The following is a 19,829-nucleotide window of genomic DNA, read 5'->3' as shown; positions in this document are numbered from 1 at the left end:
ATGCACCACTGTTATGTGCCACTAAGAAGTGATTTCAGTTAAACTAAGACATACCATCTGGAACACTGTTGTGTTTTAACTTTCATACTCAGTCAGCTTTTTAAAAAAAGATGCTCCCATGTCTTAGAATGAGAAAGGAAAACTGTGTCTGAACCTTGAGTGTGGACTATATACAGGTACATTCATGTGTGTTATTTAATGCACAAAGCAACAGCTTACAGGCTTGTAAGAAGCAAAGCTAAATTTGAACTCAGGGCTATTTATCTGACCCCAAAGCATTTTCTGTCTAACATATTCTGCTGTTGTATCCTTTTCATCATTTCTTTTGAGCACATTTATTGAAATTTCACGCCTGGTAAATAAAACTGAGGGGGAAGGCACAGGGACCAAGAGGGTTCTGTTGCTGAAGGAGACTTATTTCTCTTAACACGCAGTCTTTCTCTTAACACACAATCTTCAACATCCATGTCTAGTACAAAACATTATATTATTTTTTTATCCCTTCTTTTGACTGATCTGTCAGATTACACAGCACCTGCTAAAGATGGAAATGTTGTTACTGGGAATGAGAGATGGAAGAACAATGAAACTTCTGGATAGAAAAGCTGCTGAATGTGGGAATAGCAATAACCTGGAATACCTGTCTTCAGAATTGATGTAAAGCAGTTGAAGTTTCCATCTTCATAGAGTTATAAGGCATTATGGACAGCCACGTCTAGTCTAGGTAGCCCAGGACCATCTTGTGGTGCTGGTTTACAGTGAGGTCATTGATTTATCTTAAGATGGGTAGGAAAGCTTGACCTATTTAGAATGAAGTAGGAAAGTGAGTATGTGAAATTGCATCTTAATTTTGTTTTACAGGTGAAGAGGTGGTTTTTTTTTTTTTTTTTTCTTTGTACTTTGACTCCATGTGTTACCTGAAATTGGTAAAGGGAAAGCAGTTGACCCAAGTGTACAACTTAGTTTTTTCTTTTCTTTCTTTTTTGCTTGCTTGCTTTGGCCCTGTTTTGTAATCAGGCTTAGCACAGTTTCTTCTACCATTTCTTCCTTTTTTAGTTTCACTTCATTTATTTATTTATTTATGTATGTATGTATGTATGTATGTATGTACGCGGGCCTCTCACTGCTGTGGCCTCTCCCGTTGCGGAGCACAGGCTCCAGACGCGCAGGCTCAGCGGCCATGGCCCACGGGCCCAGCCGCTCCGCGGCATGTGGGATCTTCCCGGACCGGGGCATGAACCCGTGTCCCCTGCATCGGCAGGCAGACTCAACCACTGCGCCACCAGGGGAGCCCTCCTTTTTTTAATGTAGGACAGATTTGTATTTCCAGAGAGGAATAATTTATAAGGATATGTTACGACTTCATGCAACTGTGACCCTTCCCAATTTCTGTAGTCCTGTGTTCTCTAGGCCTGGACAATCCAGGCATGGTCCTGGTTCTGACTTTAGGAAGTGATAGTGAAGGGTGGGGAGACTCTCCTGGCCTTTTTACCTTGGCCTTAGAGTGCAATAGCCTTGAGGTTATTGCTGCTTGTGGCTAATGTCACAGCCATGTAATGTTGACCCAGTATAAATTCCGAATGGTAGGGAATCCCAGCTTGGGGTTGCCATGACAAGTGTGGAGTGGAACTTCATGGAGTTTTCTTTGCTAATAATGACCTTTCCTTTTGTTATTATTAACTGTATTTATTAAGTATATTTTAGGAAAATTTAAGTAATCATGTAGACCTCTCCGTAAAGCCTTACTTCCGTCAGTCTCTTCCTTAAGCTCTGCCTCTTTTCTGCTCTCACGTCATCTTCTCTAAACTTCTTTTATAGCGCTGTCATTGTAGTACTTCGCCTGCCTGTCTGTCTGAGGTAGATGAAGGTAGTAAGCTCCTTATGAGTGGAATGTATTTTATTTATTTTCTTATTCTTAGGGTTTCACAGCACCCAGCATGTGGTAGACACTCAATAAATGTCAGCTGAATGAACAGATTTTAGCTGTTTGTATGCTTTTTATTTGCTCATCTCCCTTTTAGTTGCTTTCATCCTTTTTGGTATGAGGTACAGTATAAAGGATTTAATGGTTGGTTTTGTATGCTATAATGAACGAACAGTTTTGGGGGTCAGGGAAAGAATGCATGGGTGAATGGTAGCATATGAATCAGCATAGCACTTGAGTAAATATTTGCAAAAATAGATTTGATTAAAACTAATGCACATTGAAAAGACCTTTCAACAGATTAATAGGAGCAGAGGCCAGAAACCTTTACTGACTCTCTGACTACTCTCTTCCCTCACATCCCAAGAAGCATATTTGCATAACTGATTGATTCTGTCTTCAAATGTATATATATCCAGAATCCAACCACTTCGGTCCAACAGCAGTTCTTTCTGCTCCTCTGTTTACTACCCACTCATCCACATGTCAACACAATAGCAAATTGAACCTTTTAAACCATAAGTCAGATCATTGCTCCCTTCTGCTTGAAACTCTCCAGTGATTTACCATCTGGACATAAAAGCTGAAAGACAGGGAGTTACAAGGCCCTGCACCCCCACTTACCTCCTCTGCCTTGAGCTTCTGCCTCAGACGCCACTCATTCATTTTCCTTCAGCCATACCAAATTCCTTACAGTTCTTAAAGTTATCAAGCTGGCGCCAACCTTCAAACTGTTGCATTAGCTCTTCCTGCAGATATTCCCAAAGTTTGTTCCCAGGTTTCTTTTCCAGTATTTGCTCAGACACCACCTTCTCGGTGCATTTTACCCTGACTGCCTAATATGAAAGAATGCCTACTCCCACTTTATTATCCTCTCACTGTCCTTTAGTTTTTTAGCATTTAACACTTTCTAGTGTGCAACATAAATTTTACTTACTCATATTGTTGATATTCTGTCTTTGTCCCAGTATTAGAATTGTAAGCACTTTGAGGGATGAGTTTGGATAGGAGTAGGGAGAAGGATATGTCTTCTTTCTTTCCTGTACCCCCAGCATCTAAAAAATGTTTGATGAGTGGAGACACGATGGCTTGATTTGAATGAATGAAAGCCAAAACAAAGATTAGCTGGGTCTAACTAACCCAGCTTTTTATCCCTAGTTCTGCCACGGATTGGCCTATGGACATGACCTTCGACCTGCATCCTTCCTGGGTCTATAAAATGATGGGGAGGGCTTCCCTGGTGGCACAGTGGTTGAGAGTCCGCCTGCCAATGCAGGGGATACGGGTTTGTGCCCCGGTCTGGGAAGATTCCACATGCCGCGGAGCGGCTGGGCCCGTGAGCCATGGCCGCTGACCCTGCACGTCCGGAGCCTGTGCTCCGCAACGGGAGAGGCCACAACAGTGAGAGGCCCGCGTACCGGAAAAAAAAAAGGGGGAGAATAAATGGTCCCTACTAGGTCTTTTAAAGATTTCACAGGAAGGGTGTCTTTGTAGTCTCTCAGGTGTTTTTAGAAATTATTTGGTAGTTTAAGGAGAAAATTTTCCCTTTGGAAAATATTGGCTGTTTTATCCTGACTTACCTTGTCACCTAAGAAAAATTGAGGGAGTAACTTTATACCTAATAGTTGGATTTATTTAGGCTCTTAGCTGTAATTAATATAAACTTAGTATTTTCTCGTTCATGGGCAAAAAGGTTTTAACATAAAACTCAAAAAATAATTATTATGCCTTTCCTTTCTTGGTGTATAACTCTGCTAGGGAATATGGGAGATTCGAATATATTTGTATTTTGTCTAAGTCCTCAAGGATCTTACCATTAGTTAACATTTAAACGACAAATTGAGGCAACAATAAATGAAACAAATAATTTGGCCTAAGGTGTTCTGCTCTGGAAATGAGATTTAAATATACAGAATGTAAGATAAAATCACGATGCTTTAGGAAGTCTGGCGATGTGGATAAAGAAAATAAGGGGCTCAGTTAACCAGGGACATTTTCTTGGAAGGAAGTGGGACTTGACCTTGACAAGCTTTTTGAAGCATGACCTTTTGGATAGATAAATCTAAGAAAAGGGCAGAATCAATATAAACAAAGACATAAGAACAGGTAGTGGGTAGTATTGTAACCTTTAGTTGCATTTCTTTACCTACTACTTTGTAATAACCCCCAGCTCTCAACAACTTCATATATATTCAGACATTTTCTAGGAGATAATGTGGTTAGTGTAACAATATTTGGAGAAAGTAGTTGGAAATAGATAAATAAGGTAGGGACGGATTATGGACTTTGCCAAGATGAGTTTGGGCTAGCTTTATATAGGAGATGGGGAGGTGGTTTAGGCTCCTAAGCAGAGAAGATGTTGAATGCAATATTCTGAGAAGGGAATGTTGTACAAAATAGCTGCTTTTTACAAACAGTTTTTACTTTGAAATGGAAAAGTTTGTGAGGTCTATTTTATGCTTCTGATTGAAACAAGAAAATATTTTGCACAAGTTCTTCTAGCCAGAGAAACCCCATTTTGAAAGCTAGGGCAAATGTTTCTTGCTTTCTTAATAACCTCTCCCTCTTTCTGCGGAGTCTCTGCTTCATTTTCTACATAGCCTAGGTATAGTCTTATTCCAGAATAGGTAACTTGTTGTTTCTCTTGGCGGGGGAGGCGGGAGGGGGGAGGTCCTGTTTTTCTTCCCTTTTAAACTGAGGTAAAATTCCATTGTTCCTTCTTAACCACCACCAGACCCCCAATCTCTTACATCTCCTATTTCACAGAGATTTTTGTCTTAGAAATAACCCCAGGGACAGGATCGTCTGGTTCATTGGCTCACAAGAGCCTATGTCATAATGACCTAGGGAGTCATATTGATAAGTCAAATTCTTTAGGCCCTGAAATCTGTTGATATATTTTAGGATGTTCTCTGGGGGATTCTGATGCTGAGTCAAGATGATTGAGTCTAGTATTTTTCAATATAGAGCTTGCATTAAGACTTAACAGGGGGCTTCCCTGGTGGCGCAGTGGTTGAGAGTCCGCCTGCCGATGCGGGGGACACAGGTCGGGGTCCGGGAAGATCCCGCATGCCGCGGAGCGGCTGGGCCCGTGAGCCATGGCCGCTGAGCCTGCGCGTCTGGAGCCTGTGCTCCGCAACGGGAGAGGCCACAACAGTGAGAGGCCCGCGTACCGCAAAAAAAAAAAAAAAAAAGACTTAACCGGGAAGCTTTTTAAAAACAGAATACCCAGCTCCCCACCTCAGAGATTCTGAGTAGATTTGATGTTGGACCTGGGCAGGTATAGTTTGATAAGGTTTCCCCCAAGTGGTTCTAATACAAAATTTCCATTAAGAGCTTCTTATCAGTCAGATCTCCTTATTTTCTAGACCAGAGAAAGAGAACCGAAGAGCACTTGCATCCCAGTCTTTCTGTTACACGGTATCATAACTGGATTTTGGTCACCTCTACTTGTGTTCATGGGAGATTCACGTCTGTGGTTTTTGTTTATTTTTCGTAGTAAGCTAACTTCTGCCTTCAGCAAGCTGGGCCCATGCTGGGTATGGAGAGGATTTGTGGAGTCATTTAAAATTTCTTTTTACATTTTTTATTTTCTGGGATGAATGTAAAATCTGAACTTGAAATTGTCAAGCAGGAACCTAATCTGGAGTGATGCTTATGCTTGTGAGAAACAGGTGTCTTTGGAACAGTTTTAAGTTTTTGGTTTCTAAGATACTTACCGTAGAGACTGTTCCACCTTTGTTTCACCCGATGGTTGTGGTTGCTCAGAGATAGTTGGTTTAGCTCATCATTTATAATTGTAGCACTTCTAGTTTGGTCATCCTTAAGCCACATTCTTGATCAAGTTAAGTAGAAAAACTGCATTGCTATTGTTAATATGGTATAGTCTGGTTGGTGATATAGTGTAAAATACCATACTCTGATAAAGATCCCAGATCTGGAAGATGTGAATAAAAAATGCTACAAGCCATGTAGGTCCGAACATTCAAGTGGAAGAAAGGGGAAGCTTGGGTTTGAGTCTTAGGCCGTGTTCATGGCTACTGCTAGGGCCTTTTGTTGAAATCACTCTTAGAAGAGCAAAACTGCTGGTGGTATATTTTGTTTCAGAACCATAGGATAAAGGAAAAGGCCTCTGGTAAACCTAAACCAGACCCACCCTGCCCCTAACTCTTTTTTTTTTTTTTTTTTTTTTGGCTGTACGCCGGCCTCTCACTGTTGTGGCCTCTCCCGTTGCGGAGCACAGGCTCCGGACGTGCAGGCTCAGCGGCCATGGCTCACGGGCCCAGCCGCTCCGCGGCATGTGGGATCTTCCCGGACCGGGGCACGAACCCGTGTCCCCTGCATCGGCAGGCGGACTCTCAACCACTGCGCCACCAGGGAAGCCCCTAACTCTTGATATTAACTCCTAAATTAAATTTGTAACTTACCCCACTTAAGCTGTTTTTCTCTCTGTCCTGCAGGGGTTGATAGTTCTTGGAGAGGCGCCTCCCCCAGAGCACACAACAGACTTATTTCTTCCACTTAGTTCTGAGGTGAAGACAGATCATGGGAATGATAAATTGGTAAGTATAAAAGACAGAAAAGGGAAAATGAGTGAGAAGTTGGGGTGTAGCTTCAGCATAGTTTATTCTCTATAACAAGGATCCTTGCATTGGCTGAAGGAAGGGGTTGTATCCCCTTTTATCACCTCCGGCATTTTAAGCTCTGAATTACCAAATAGGGCACCACAGGGCCCCTCGTGCAGTTGTGTAGCTGACTTTAAAAGCAGCTTCTAACTCTCAAGACAGCACAGCCAGAGCAAGCGTGACATTATGGAATATTCCTGGGAATTAGGAGACCATGTGGCTCTGATAACTCTGATAAGTAAGGTAACCTTTCTGGGCCACTATAAAATGGAAGGGTCGGACTAGAGGTTTAACTCACAAAGATGTTGAAAATGGTGTTTGAGTTACCCCTTTAATTCTGTAATGAGGATAAAGCTGTCGTTTTTTATAATCTTCTGTTTCCTTAGAGCCTAGCTCAAATCCCTCTTCATGATTCCTTCCCTTTTCCTATTTCTCTGAACACCAAAATTAATTTATTTTCCTTCTGAATTCCAAGACCACTTTTAATTTATTTCTTTCATATTTTTACTTTTCTCAAAAGGTCGCGGGCTTTTATGAGTATTAACATTTCTTGTTTTAAGTAATTTGATCTAAGGAAAACCCCTAGATTGGTGTATGAATGAAATTTGATTTTAGACTTAACAGAAAAGTTGCAAAACAGTACACAGGCGTCCGCACCTATCCTTCCCCCACTTCCCCTAGTGTTAACAGCTTGCATAACCATTGTTCAGTGTCAAAACCAGGAATTAACATTGATATTAGACTACAGATTTCATTCCAGTTTCACTTATTTTCTCATTTATGCCGCCTTTTTTTTGGTCCAGAGTTCCATATTCCATATAGTTGTCATATCTCTTTAAAGTCTCTTCCAGTGTGTGAGAGCACCTCAGTTTTTGTCTTTCATGACCTTGACACAAGAGTATTGGTAAATTATTATGTGTAATGTTCCTCAGAATGGAGTTGCCAGATGTTTTTTCATTAAAGGTTATGCATTTTTTGCAGTAATTCCACAGAAGTGATACTGTGCCCTTCTCAGTATACCATATTAGGGGTACAAGATGATGGTGATAGCTTTTTCACTTGGTTAATGTGCTGCCTGCCAGGTTTCTCCACTGTAAAGTTAGTATTTTTCCCTTTGTAATGAATGAGTATCTCCTGGGGGGATACTGTGTATTTTTCTGTTGCTCATTATACTTTAATCCACAGTTTTATCATCTACTGGTAGATTTTTCCTGCAGTAATTATTGCTGTGGTGTTTACTAAATGGTGATTTTCTGTTTTCTACATTTGTTCATTGGAATTCTGTTAGGAAGATCTGTCTTTTCTCCCCCATTTATTTCGTCCATCCATCGGTTATTTATTTCAGGATGGTTTTATGGATATTAATTTTATGTTATGGATTATAATATACTACTATTAGTAGTTATTCAGTTGCAGTTTCCTCAACTTTTGGCATTGGGACCTCTTTCAGATTGGCGTCTGTGTCCTTTCAACATGCCCCCCCACTTGGTTTTTGAGCACTCACTTTCTGGCACCCCACAGTGTTCCAGGCTCATCTTGTATTTTACCTGTTCCAGCCCTGCTTCTTTTTATTGGAGAGCCAAGATCTGGGTACTAGTTGTGCTCATTGCTACTTGGTGTCATTGCTTCTGTCTAGGACTTCTCAACAAAGCTAGTAAATACATATATGTATGCTGCTACACGCATACACGCACATACATTTTGTTATCTGCCCATCTGTATATACACTAAAAACCATGAGTTTATACTAGTACCAGTCTAACACCATAGCCTTCCTCCTTCCTTATTGATACTTATTTGTTCAATCCTAGTACCATATAAAGTAGTTTCATAATTGCCAGCTCATACTCCTGTGAGAAATATCTTTACTAACCAGAGTACAATATTGTATGCAGTACGTTAGCACTATAATAAACAGTCAGTACTATTTCCCCGAAGTTGTACTTAGGTTAGTTCGCCTTTCAGTGTGACTATGCAATTATTTTGTAATATAGTTAAATTCTTTTGTTACTATAGTATTCTACTTCTTGTTGCCCACACACACAGTAGTTGATGCAAAACATTACTACTGTGCTAAGAATTAAAGCTGTACAAAAGGCTATAGCCCTGTTCCTATTTCCACCTTCTTTCCATTGTGTTCCCACCTCCTGTAGGTAGCCAATTTTATTAGTTTTTGCATTATCCTTCCTTTCTATATTTCTGTTGCACAAATGAGCAGATAGATGTGTATTTTCTTACATCTCCTTAACTACTGGGTAAATATGCTTTAAAAGACTAGGTTTGAAATTGAAGGGGTTTTTTGTTTGCTTTAGCAAAAACATTGCTTCTGTGGCTTTTGACAAATGATGTCATTATTTGTGTTTGCTTTTATTTGCAAAATAAGCCTCACTTTAAAAATTTCTTTTGGTCTGCATTGGGTCTTTGTTGCTGCGTGTGGGCTTCTCATTGCAGTGGCTTCTCTTGTTGCAGAGCACGGTCTCTAGGTGCACGGGCTTCAGTAGTTGTGGCGCACGGGCTTAATTGCTCCGTGGCATGTAGGATCTTCCTGGATCAGGGATCGAACCTGTGTCCCCTGCATTGGCAGGCGGATTCTTAATCACTGCACCACCAGCGAAGTCCCAGGCCTCATTCTTTTACCTTTCCTTACTTTGTGGAATTGATGGAGTTAACAAGTGAACTATTAAGTGAAGGACTAATGCTTTCCCAGAAGTAAAGCATACAAAAATGTAAGCTATTGCTTTTTCTTTTTAAACATTCAAGGTATAATCTCCCTACCATTGGTTACAGGGGAACAGTGTTCTTTTCCTTGAAGTTTTGCAGTCATTGGGGACAATGAATGGTGCATTGGCCCCCACGAGGGTTTTGAGATAGAGAGGTAGAGGGGGGAACGTTTGATCCACAGTATTAAAAAACACTGACTGACCAATTAGGACTTTTAAAATAAATTGGGCTGTGGATAAATAAGTTGAACAGTAAGAATTTATAACACTGTTTTTGCAATTACTGTATTTCTCTAGATTCTAGAGAAAGATTTTCAACAGTGTTGGTAAATACAGATCTTAGGTTTAGTAGTCTCTGGACTTGTAACAACATTATGCTGGTTGCATTTTTAGAAACGAATAATTCAAAGTTTTGTTTTTAACTTTCTTTTTTTAAATTGGAGTATAATTGCTTTACAGTGTTGTTAGTTTCTGCTGTACAGTGAAGTGGATCAGCTATATGTATATATATATATATATATATATATATCCCCTCTCTTTTGGACCTCCCCCCCAATCCCACCCATCTAGGTCACCACAGAGCACCGAGCTGAGCTCCCTGTGCTATACAGCAGGTTCCCACTAGCTATCTGTTTTACCCATGGTAGCGTATTTATGTCAAACCTAATCTCCCAAAGTTGTTTTAATATAATTATAGATTATATTTTGACCTCAATATAGAGACATAGGAAAGTGAGGCACATAATCCCATTTTACATATGCAAAAATTGAAGCCTAGGTAAGTAACTTGGTGGAAGTGGAATTTTCAGAAAGTTCCACTTCCACTTTAGCACATTTTCTTGGCCGTGGTGCTAGTTCATGGAAATGACTGGTACACTCTTTATGGGCCAGCAATATTTTGGTAATTTTAAGCAGGACTATGCTGGGTATCATTGAGATGGGGAGAGCATTTTGACCCAGAATGAAAGTTGAATTCCTTACATCCAGTTAGCCTTTTCTTTCCATTTTGATAATGTTTGTCAGAAAGGTAATAACTAACCAAAACAGAACTGTTAAATTTTCTAGACAAACAAATATGGTGCATCTAAGGAAAATGGTATTTCAGACAGTTATAGCATGGCGTTACTTGAATGACTAAAGTAAAGATACATACACACATATCTTGGCGTACACACCTAGAGATTTATTTTTATTACGTGTTTTTAAGTTGTGTGCCTTTTGATTTTTACCCCTTTACTTTCTCTACTTTTTAGTAAAAGAAATTCAGTGAACATGGGTTCTCAGACCCCAGAAAAATCTACCTCCCCCCCCCCGCCCCACCCAATAAACCTTAATTTAATCTAGTTTTTCTTTAAGGGCTCTTTGTCACACTTAATTGATCTGGCCAAGAGGGTGGAGTAATGAATCGAACAGATGCCTACTTTATAAGAATAACAAATAGAATCTCATTGCTGTGTTATTCCATACATCTGGCCCTTTCAGTCAAGGAAAAAAATCACTTCAGTAACCCTGCTTGCTACCTTTAACTCTAAGATTTCCCCAAAAGGTAATCCCTGGGGCTCTGCTTTAGAAAAAGGAGGGATTACAGAAGCACTCTACCTACTACCACTTCACTTCAGCTTTTCTACTCTTTTCTGGCTCTGGGATGCATGTACCCTCAGTGTATATGAATATCACATAAAACTCAAGAGAAGCTCTGTAACAACTCTTATTTACAGTTTCCCATTGGATGGCAAATATCTGAGTCATGCTTCAGTTTCCTGAAAATATTAATGATGTAAACCACTGCAGTAATAAAAATCGGGCTTAAATTAGTGTGTGGATTTAATATTTGTGTTTGTTAATGTTTCTCTACCCTGTCTTTGCAGCCTTTTGGACTGCAAGATAAGGAGTGTTCACTTTTTCTTAAGGCAATGTGAATGCATTTAAGAAACTCTAAGTAAAATTACATGTGTTTGTGAGTTGTGTTTTTCTTTTTCTAGATGAAACACTATTAGAGGATTGGGGTTAATATTTTAAGCTCTTTGAATTTGAGAATGAATGATGAACCTAGTTGCCCCAGTGCCCTGCTTTAGATCTCAGGGTGATTACATGTAGGATATCTCAAGGTTTCTAAGCAGATCCTTCTAAATAGTCAGTGCCTCCTTGTATGGTTGGGATTGGAATTCAAGCACGTTTCCTCTCTGACTTTGATGCTCTTAATTGCTGTGTGCTTCTGTATCCTTGACAAGCATTTCTGTGCTTAAATAACCTTTTGCCTGTTGACTTCTATTTTAATTTGGGGGCTGAATTACCCCCAGGAAAGTTCCAAGTTCCTCTAAGAAAAATAATAAAGTACACATTGAAGATTAATGGCCTTTAAATATACTTATACATCTGTAGGAAGGAAAAACAAGGATAGATTATTAGCTAAGAAAAGTAAACTTGTTTTGAAATGAGATTTTGTTAAAGAATGGCAACAGTTTGTCTTGACAGGTATCCTGGTGGTTAGTTCTCCATAATCCCTAGAAGATAAATCTTAATCAAATGGGAGTCAACCTATTGCTTAAACGTGGCACCTTGTAAAACATGTAGATATATAAACCAGACCTCTGTCATAATTTAATGCTGAAAGCTATTGTTTTAAGTGAATATAAAGTTGACAGAAGTTCTTCAGATCAACACCAAAAAGTTCATAGTCACAGCGTTTTCATGTTGAAAGGAAACTTTTTCATCCAAACCAGAACTTCAGAAATCTAGCAAAGCTGTAACATGGCTGGAGTCACACATCTCCTAGTTAACACCAACCTGAATCTTAAATCTTTTTGTCCTTTGTCATACCATAATACTTATTTGGGCTTTTTGAGGTGTTCCCTGAATGGTAAATCCTCACTAGCATTCAGGAGGGTATTGGGTTTATCTGTTTTTTTTTTTTATGTTAAAAATATTATCTAAATGTAAAGAAAACTTGGGAATAGGCCTATTCTGCCTCTTTTTAAAAAAATTTTATTTGTTTATTTTTGGCTGCATTGGGTCATTGTTGCTGCGTGCGGGCTTTCTCTAGTTGCGGCGAGCAGGGGCTACTCTTCGTTGCGGTGCGCAGGCTTCTCATTGCGGTGGCTTCTGTTGTTGTGGAGCACGGGCTCTAGGTGCGTGGATTTCAGTAGTTGTGGCACGTGGGGTCAGTAGTTGTGGCTCCCGGGCTCTAGAGCGTGGGCTCAGTAGTTGTGGTGCACGGGCTTTGTTGCTCCGCAGCATGTGGGATCTTCCCAGACCAGGGCTCGAACCCGTGTCCCCTGAATTGGCAGGCATATTCTTAACCACTGCGCCACCGGTAAAGTCTCTCTTCTGCCTCTTTAACACTATTTTTACCTTGTCATTATCTGTGTACATATATTTTTAGTCACCACAATTGTATTAAAAATATTTTGAATTTAGCCCCTTTCCAAAATTATTTCTACCTATTATTTTCTATATTTAAATACTCTTCTGCATAAAGGAAGAGGAAATATCCTTTATGATTATCTTCAACATTCTGATTTGGTGTACCACATTTTATAACTATGCCTCAAGTGTTGAGCATTTAGGTTATTGATCCATATCATTTCAGTGACTAGCTTTGTGTGTAAGATTTGGGGGGATGTTTTGTTGAGTTATTTCTTTAAGATAGATTTTAAGGATGAGTAAAATACTTTGTCAGAAGACCTGAGCATCTTTATAACTCTTACACATTACTTTCCATGAGGAAATCAGTGTGGCTTTTAAGGCAATGAGTACATGAGCCAAATTTACCATAATTTTGGTGTTGTTGACTAATATAATTGTTCAGGATATAACAGTAAATGTACAGGGTATCTAACAAGCAAGACAGAACACTTCCCCAGTGTTTACTCATTGTAATTTACTCATGTGTCTTGTCTATTTGTATACCCTGATATAACTTTTTTGGATAATTTGTATTAAATTTTTAAAATTAGCTTCCCAATGTGTTGTCCTTTCTTGAGACTGTTCTCAGGTCTTCAGATCCTTTGGTGTTTTCTCCTTGGGGGTATAAAGATCAAAAAAGAAATTTAACAATACTGATAAATAGAATTTCAGCCTCAAAATATTGGCTTTGATATGTACTGGTAGCAGTTACAGGAAAGGGGACGTCAGAACACCCCAAAGTCAGTTTGAGTGTAAGGAAGAGACAAAGACCACAGCCATTTTGTGGTATTCCAACAACTCCCAGAGCCGAGGGATAACTGAGCTGTGGCTTTATTGCCAATACCTCAGACACTCCATGTGATTGACATCTCATGGCTGCCCCCTACCCCTTTTAGCCTAGTAAATATATAATTTCTTTTGAAATTGTGAAATTCCAACTTTTCCAAATTTTTTTCCTGCCTCCCTTTTTTCATTTTATATTCTAAGCATATACAATTAACTCTTGAACAACATGGGATTTAATCCCCGTATAATGTATAGTCAGCCCTCCCTATCCACAGTTCCTCCACATCTGCAGATTCAGCCAACCACAGACTGTGTAGTACTTTAGTGTTTACTGTTGAAACATATCCACATATAAATGGATCCCTGCACTTCAAATCCAAAAGTTGTTTGAGGGTCAACTGTATTTGTATAGTCCAAAGTTATTTACTTCCTGATAGCATTAGGTAATTATTAGTTATTCATTGTCATTTTATTAATTGTTTCTATTTCTTTTATCACAGGGGTGAAATATATATATATATATATATAGAGAGAGAGAGAGAGAGAGAGTATGGTTTTCTGGAAACAAGCTTCCAGCATACACTGAAGTTAAGCAGATATTAACTACATTTAAATTTCCTCTTAGTTGTCTTCCTACTGAATTTATGTATCCTTCTTGACCCTTAGGTTGAAAACTTGACTCTTGGTACTATATAATTGTTTTGCTGTGCTTCTGTTCCATGGAGTCATTAGGTCATTTCCCTGTCAGTAGGCACTTTACTACTTTCGGTCTGTTAAATATCTTAATTCCTCACCCCTCCCTCCAAAGCAATTTCTCCAAATTTTGCCAAAGCAAAATCTCGAAAGCTGATTCTCTTAATTATTTTCTTTTTTCCTCAATCATACGAGTGATTTTGGTTTTGGTTTTTTTAAGGCCAAAAAATGCATTTATTTGGGATTTGTGAGGACTGCAGCCCAGGAGACACAAATCCAAAAGACACTTAAATGTGTTGCATAAATGAGTTGTTTTTCAAGTTGGTCATCAGAAATTTGAGGTGTTTCATTAAAATGAAATGGTGCTGCTTTTCAGGCTGGTGCTGTTGGTTAAATGTTGATAATATATTTTCATTTTCCTTCTCATTAAGATTGAGTCTGTTTCTCAGCCACTGGAAAACCATGGTGCCTCTGGTCATCCTTCAGAGTTATTGTCTACTAAATCATGTGGAGCATTGAGACCTGTCAATGGAGTTATTAATACGTAAGTTTTATATCTCTTCTGCATACTTCTTATACTCAGCAGGCTTGTTAAAGATGGGTTTGAGGCTCTTAGTTATCCCTAGCCAGGAGTGACCCTGGTTTAAAGAAGCAGAAACCTTATCACTTCATAATATTGTGCATGCCTCCTACTGTAGCAGGTATATTTTAAGTAGCCTCCTAATGTATTTTCCTGTTACTTATTGTGGCCCTAAAATCGACTCAGCATGGAGAAGAATTAAAAGTCCTAAAGTTACTATGAATCGTTGTGATTGGTCCTGTCTTGGTAGAATTCCTCAGAAATATTTACATAAAATCCTCTGCTGTAGAACAGATTAGATCCCTAAAGGCTGTAAATCTGTATTTATGAAAGATCAAGGAATCCTTCTGCAAGTGAACAATGAGTACACATCCCTAATAGGCAAGTTTCACAGGAGAACTGATTCTCAATATATATTAAAAATATTCTTACCAGTTGCAATTTTCTAGACTTTTCAGAATTCATGTTTTCGTTGTAGAAGAGAACTTAATCACTAGAACCTGAGTTCACTTATTGACTTTTGCATTTTTCAGACATGGTAGAGTAACATCCACCAAGAGCACCTTAAAAATAAGCACAGATACTGCATACCCACTTAGATTAACAGACATCAGCATCAAGAGGTGACCTCTGTGTGCTCTAGAACACATGTTTGTGTCTGTGAACGTTTGCAAGTAGAGGTGGTTGAACAAGTATTAAAGGCTTTGTTTCCTATGTCTTCTGAGAAGTGAATATTCTTCCTTCCCCTTGTGTAGTCTTCAGCCTGTGTTGGCAGACCACATTCCAGGTGACAACTCTGATGCTGAGGAACAATTGCATAAAAAGCAAAGACTGAATCTAGTTTCTTCATCAACTGATGGCACCTGTGTGGCAGCCCGAACACGTCCTGTGCTGAGCTGTAAGAAACGGAGGCTTGTTCGACCCAACAGCATCGTGCCTCTTTCCAAGAAGGTCAGTACCAGTGAGACTTGGTCACTGTTAAACAGTGAGCCAGATGCTCAGATAGAGGTACTAGTTTCTTGCCAGCTTTGGTTCTTTTAACCAGTGTTTTCCAAACTTGGCTAACCACCAAGGCTTCCTGCAGAGCTTTAAAAAAATACTAGGTTCCTGAGCCCTGTTTCCTAGAGATTCTGGTTTCGTTGCTCTGGAGTTGGGCCTGGGAATCTTGTTTTCAGAAAACAAAAAGCTCCTAGGTGACTTTTCAGCCAGGTTTGGAAACCATTAACTTGAGGTTTTTATAGAAATGGGAGAGAGGAAGTTGGAAGTTCTGCCATCAGCACTTTGAAGGAGAGCGGTATGTCTTCTCACTTATACTGTTATCGCTGAAAATGGCAACGTGGAATGCTTTCCTTTTAAATAAGAATCTCCATTAAAATTTCTCAGTTGATGACACTAAACGAATGTTTGTCTTCACAGACAAAATGGAGATTATTTTATAACTACAGGAAACTTGATTGCTGACTCTTCAAATAGCAGGGTTGGATTTAGTTTAAAACCAATGAAATAGTACTCCAGTGAAAATAATACCATGCAGTGATTAAGAGCATTAACTTTGAAGAGGACAGACTTGGGTTTGAATCATGGCACTGCCACTTAGTAGTTGTGTTTGGGGCATATTAACACCCCACCCCACCCCACCCCGCAGCACCTCAGAGATCTCATAGGGTTGTTTCAGGATTAACTGAAATGTATATAATTTGCTTATTGGGGTATCTGGCTGCTAAGTTACTAGTACAAGGTGACTCTTGCTGTTTACACTTTTATTTTTATTAACTCATTCATTCATTCAACAGATTTTTTTTTGAGTTCCTACAATAAGCTAGATCTGTTCTGTGCACTGAAAATACAACACTAAACAAAACAGACAAAAATTCTTACCCTCATGAAATAATCTAATGGGTAGAGACAGAAAGTAAAGCAATAAAATGAAGCATATGGTATGTTCTATAGTGTTAAGTTCTGGGGAGAAAAATGCAGCAGAGGAAGGGAATAGGGAATGGTGGGGAACTCAGATGGAATTCAGCCTTGATGCATTTTTTTATTCCAAGTCTTTGGAGATGTGAAAGATAAGAAACTGGGAAGGAGTGACCAGTGAAGCAGAAGGAAAACCAAGAGAGTGTGGTATGTGGAAGGCAAGTGAAGAAAATGTTTCAGAAAGGAGGGAATGATCATCTGTGTTAGATGCTGCAGACGAGTCAAGTTAGGAGAAGACTAAGAATTGACCGTAGGATTTTGTGGGGCCAGGGTTGCTTGAGACCTTTGTAAGCAGTTTTGTTAGAGGTAGAAGAGTGAAATTCTGATTGGATCAGGTTCAGGAGAGAATGGAACGGAAGGAATTGAGGGAACCATCATAGATAACACTTTCAAAGAGTGTTTCGGTAAAGGAGAACCGAGAAATAACCTGTATGACTGAAAGAGAATGTTTCTTAAGATAATGCTGTTACAGTATATTTGCTGGTGAGAAAGCTGAGGACAAGGGAGAAGAGATAATTGTTGGAACCATTAATATTTGGACAGTAGATTTTCACTGCTTGGCTTTTTTTGTTATAGTATGCATTTGGACTGTATAATTTTGCCATGATCATTCATTCATATATGGCTGTGTGGGGTCTTCGTTGCTGCGTGCAGGCTTTCTCTAGTTGCAGAGAGCGGGAGCTACTCTTGTTGAGGTGTTCAGGCTTCTCATTGCAGTGGCTTCTATCGTTGTGGAACATGGGCTCTAGGTGCGTGGGCTTCAGTCGTTGCGGCTCGCAGGCTCTAGAGCGCAGGCTCGCTAGTTGTGGCACACAGGCTTAGTTGCTCTGCGGCATGTGGGATCTTCCCAGACCAGGGCTCGAACCCATGTCCCCTGCGTTGGCAGGTGGATTCTTAACCACTGTGCCACCAGGGAAGTCTCTTGACATGATCTTTTTTTTTTTAAGGAAAATATTATTAGTGAAAATTAACTATTAGGCTGTACCATTTCTCTCTTGTCTATTCCTCAGACTGCCTGAATTACCAAAATACCAGAAAAGAATTTGGTGGGTTTCTCATATTGACATTTGAATCAATTTTTTATTAATAGTCATATAAATCTAAATTATTTTCTGAACAGTTGAAGAGTTGATATTGGGAAAGAAAGGAAAACAGTATATTACTGTTGAGTATAAGAAAGTAGTTTTTGGCCATGCCCTTGATGCTTTTAACAAAAACAAACAAAAACCTACCAACAACATCGCCTCATGGGGAAATAGTGTCCTTTCTCTGTTTCAGCAGTTTGCTAGCCACGGTGTCATGACATCTAAGGGTGTGATAAAATTTTTCTGAAGTATAGGTTGGCCTCCTGGATTCTTTTCTTTTATATCTGTGAAGTAGCAAGGCTTCTTTGTTGCAGTTGACAGTAGTTTCTTGTTCATGCCCCAAAACTGATGTACTTTTGAAGGTAGTACGTATAAATGTTTAAAACAAGGGGGAGACATACAAAGCATACTAAAGACCCTTTGGTTCCAGTGCCAGTGTCTAAAACAGAATCATTCTGACATGCAGAAGTAAACTGCATGGAAAATAAGACAAAGAAGTAAGTTTAGTTTGGGAAATAAACCATTTGCTGATGATAGCAGTAATACTGGAGTTCTGCCAAAGTTGGAGACAAAGGCCATTCTCTCTGTCTTAGTTGCTCACTGCGTCTTCAGTGGATCCTTGCTCAGTGATATTTGCTGTTGAGCAAGTACCTTGCCCTCTATCATTTTGAGGTGATGGATTTGCCAAGCAAATTTATTCAGCAATTTTGGGTCCCCACGGTGTTCCAGGACACCTGGGTTTCATTGGTGAGCAAAAGTCCTTGCCTTCAATGGAGCTTACTTTCTAGTGGCAGAGTACTCAGAAATCACCCAGTGCTTAGGACAATAGCCTCTAAACTTTTATGCGAGTGTTTTATGTATGCATTGTAAAACACATACAAAATAAATTTTGAAAGGCTGAGATAAAGTAAATAGAAGTAGAAGCCCTAATATTTTATTTATAAACTGTCTTCAAGCCAAAAGAATTTTTAATAATACTTTAAACTAATATTCTGTGATTAACAGATAATGATGAATAGAGCCTTACTTTCAGAGTGGACTTCCTCCATAACCATTGAATTGGTTTTTTGGGTTTCTTTGCTTGTTTGTTTCTTTGTTTTTTGGTTTTTTTATTAAACAAATGTGGCTTGGATTTGCACTAAGATTTTTGGAATGTCTTTAAATTATGCTGGATTTCACTTAATTTTTGTTCTTGGCAAATTCTCTATCAGATGTTGCAGTGTCTGTGAGCCAGTAAAAGTAACACATTGCATTGCATTCTGATTACCACAACATATACTAAGATTTCTAAGTTAATTTTTTTTTAATGGTGCTTTATTTTCATAATTAGAAGGTGAAATAATTACCATTTCAAATAGATTTGAATATTTCCTATTTTGGTGCTTTCCTCTTCCCTGAAATGTATTCAAAGCCTTGTTTTGTTTTTTTTTTCAATTTTATTTTATTTATTTTTTTATACAGCAGGTTCTTATTAGTCATCCATTTTATACATATCAGTGTATACATGTCAATCCGAATCTCCCAATTCATCACACCACCACCACCACCCCCCGCTGCTTCCCCCCCTTGGTGTCCATACGTTTGTTCTCTACATCTGTGTCTCAGTTTCTGCCCTGCAAACCAGTTCATCTGTACCATTTTTCTAGGTTCCACATATATGTGTTAATATACGATATTTGTTTTTCTCTTTCTGACTTCACTCTGTATGACAGTCTCTAGATCCATCCGCGTCTCTAGAAATGACCCAATTTCGTTCCTTTTAATGGCTGAGTAATAGTCCATTGTATATATGTACCACATCTTCCTTATCCATTTGTCTGTCGATGGGCATTTAGGTTGCTTCCATCACCTGGCTATTGTAAATACCGCTGCAATGAATATTGGGGTGCATGTGTCTTTTTGAATGATGGTTTTCTCTGGGTATATGCCCAGTAGTGGGGTTGCTGGGTCATATGGTAATTCTGTTTTTAGTTTTTTAAGGAACCTCCATACTGTTCTCCATAGTGGCTGTATCAATTTACATTCCCACCAACAGTG

General features: G+C 39.2%; 1 protein-coding gene across 10 annotated transcripts in view; it reads left to right on the top strand.

Moving 5' to 3' along the window:
- Positions 1 to 19,829, top strand: part of KANSL1 (KAT8 regulatory NSL complex subunit 1) — a 179,972-nt gene that overhangs the window by 122,281 nt on the left and 37,862 nt on the right. For 9 of the 10 annotated variants that reach the window (XM_055090708.1, XM_024130015.3, XM_024130010.3 and 6 more), the window contains 3 exons: positions 6,385 to 6,486; positions 14,585 to 14,697; positions 15,489 to 15,684. In XM_055090708.1, the coding sequence (XP_054946683.1) occupies positions 6,385 to 6,486; positions 14,585 to 14,697; positions 15,489 to 15,684 (411 nt within the window). The remainder of the gene's footprint in view (positions 1 to 6,384; positions 6,487 to 14,584; positions 14,698 to 15,488; positions 15,685 to 19,829) is intronic. The other variant, XM_055090712.1, reaches the window with a different exon arrangement.

This window comes from Physeter macrocephalus, chromosome 14 (assembly GCF_002837175.3).
Source record: "Physeter macrocephalus isolate SW-GA chromosome 14, ASM283717v5, whole genome shotgun sequence".
Classification (NCBI taxonomy): domain Eukaryota; kingdom Metazoa; phylum Chordata; class Mammalia; order Artiodactyla; family Physeteridae; genus Physeter; species Physeter macrocephalus.
Note: the sequence above shows the minus strand (reverse complement) of the source record. Positions and strands in the feature narration are given on the sequence as shown.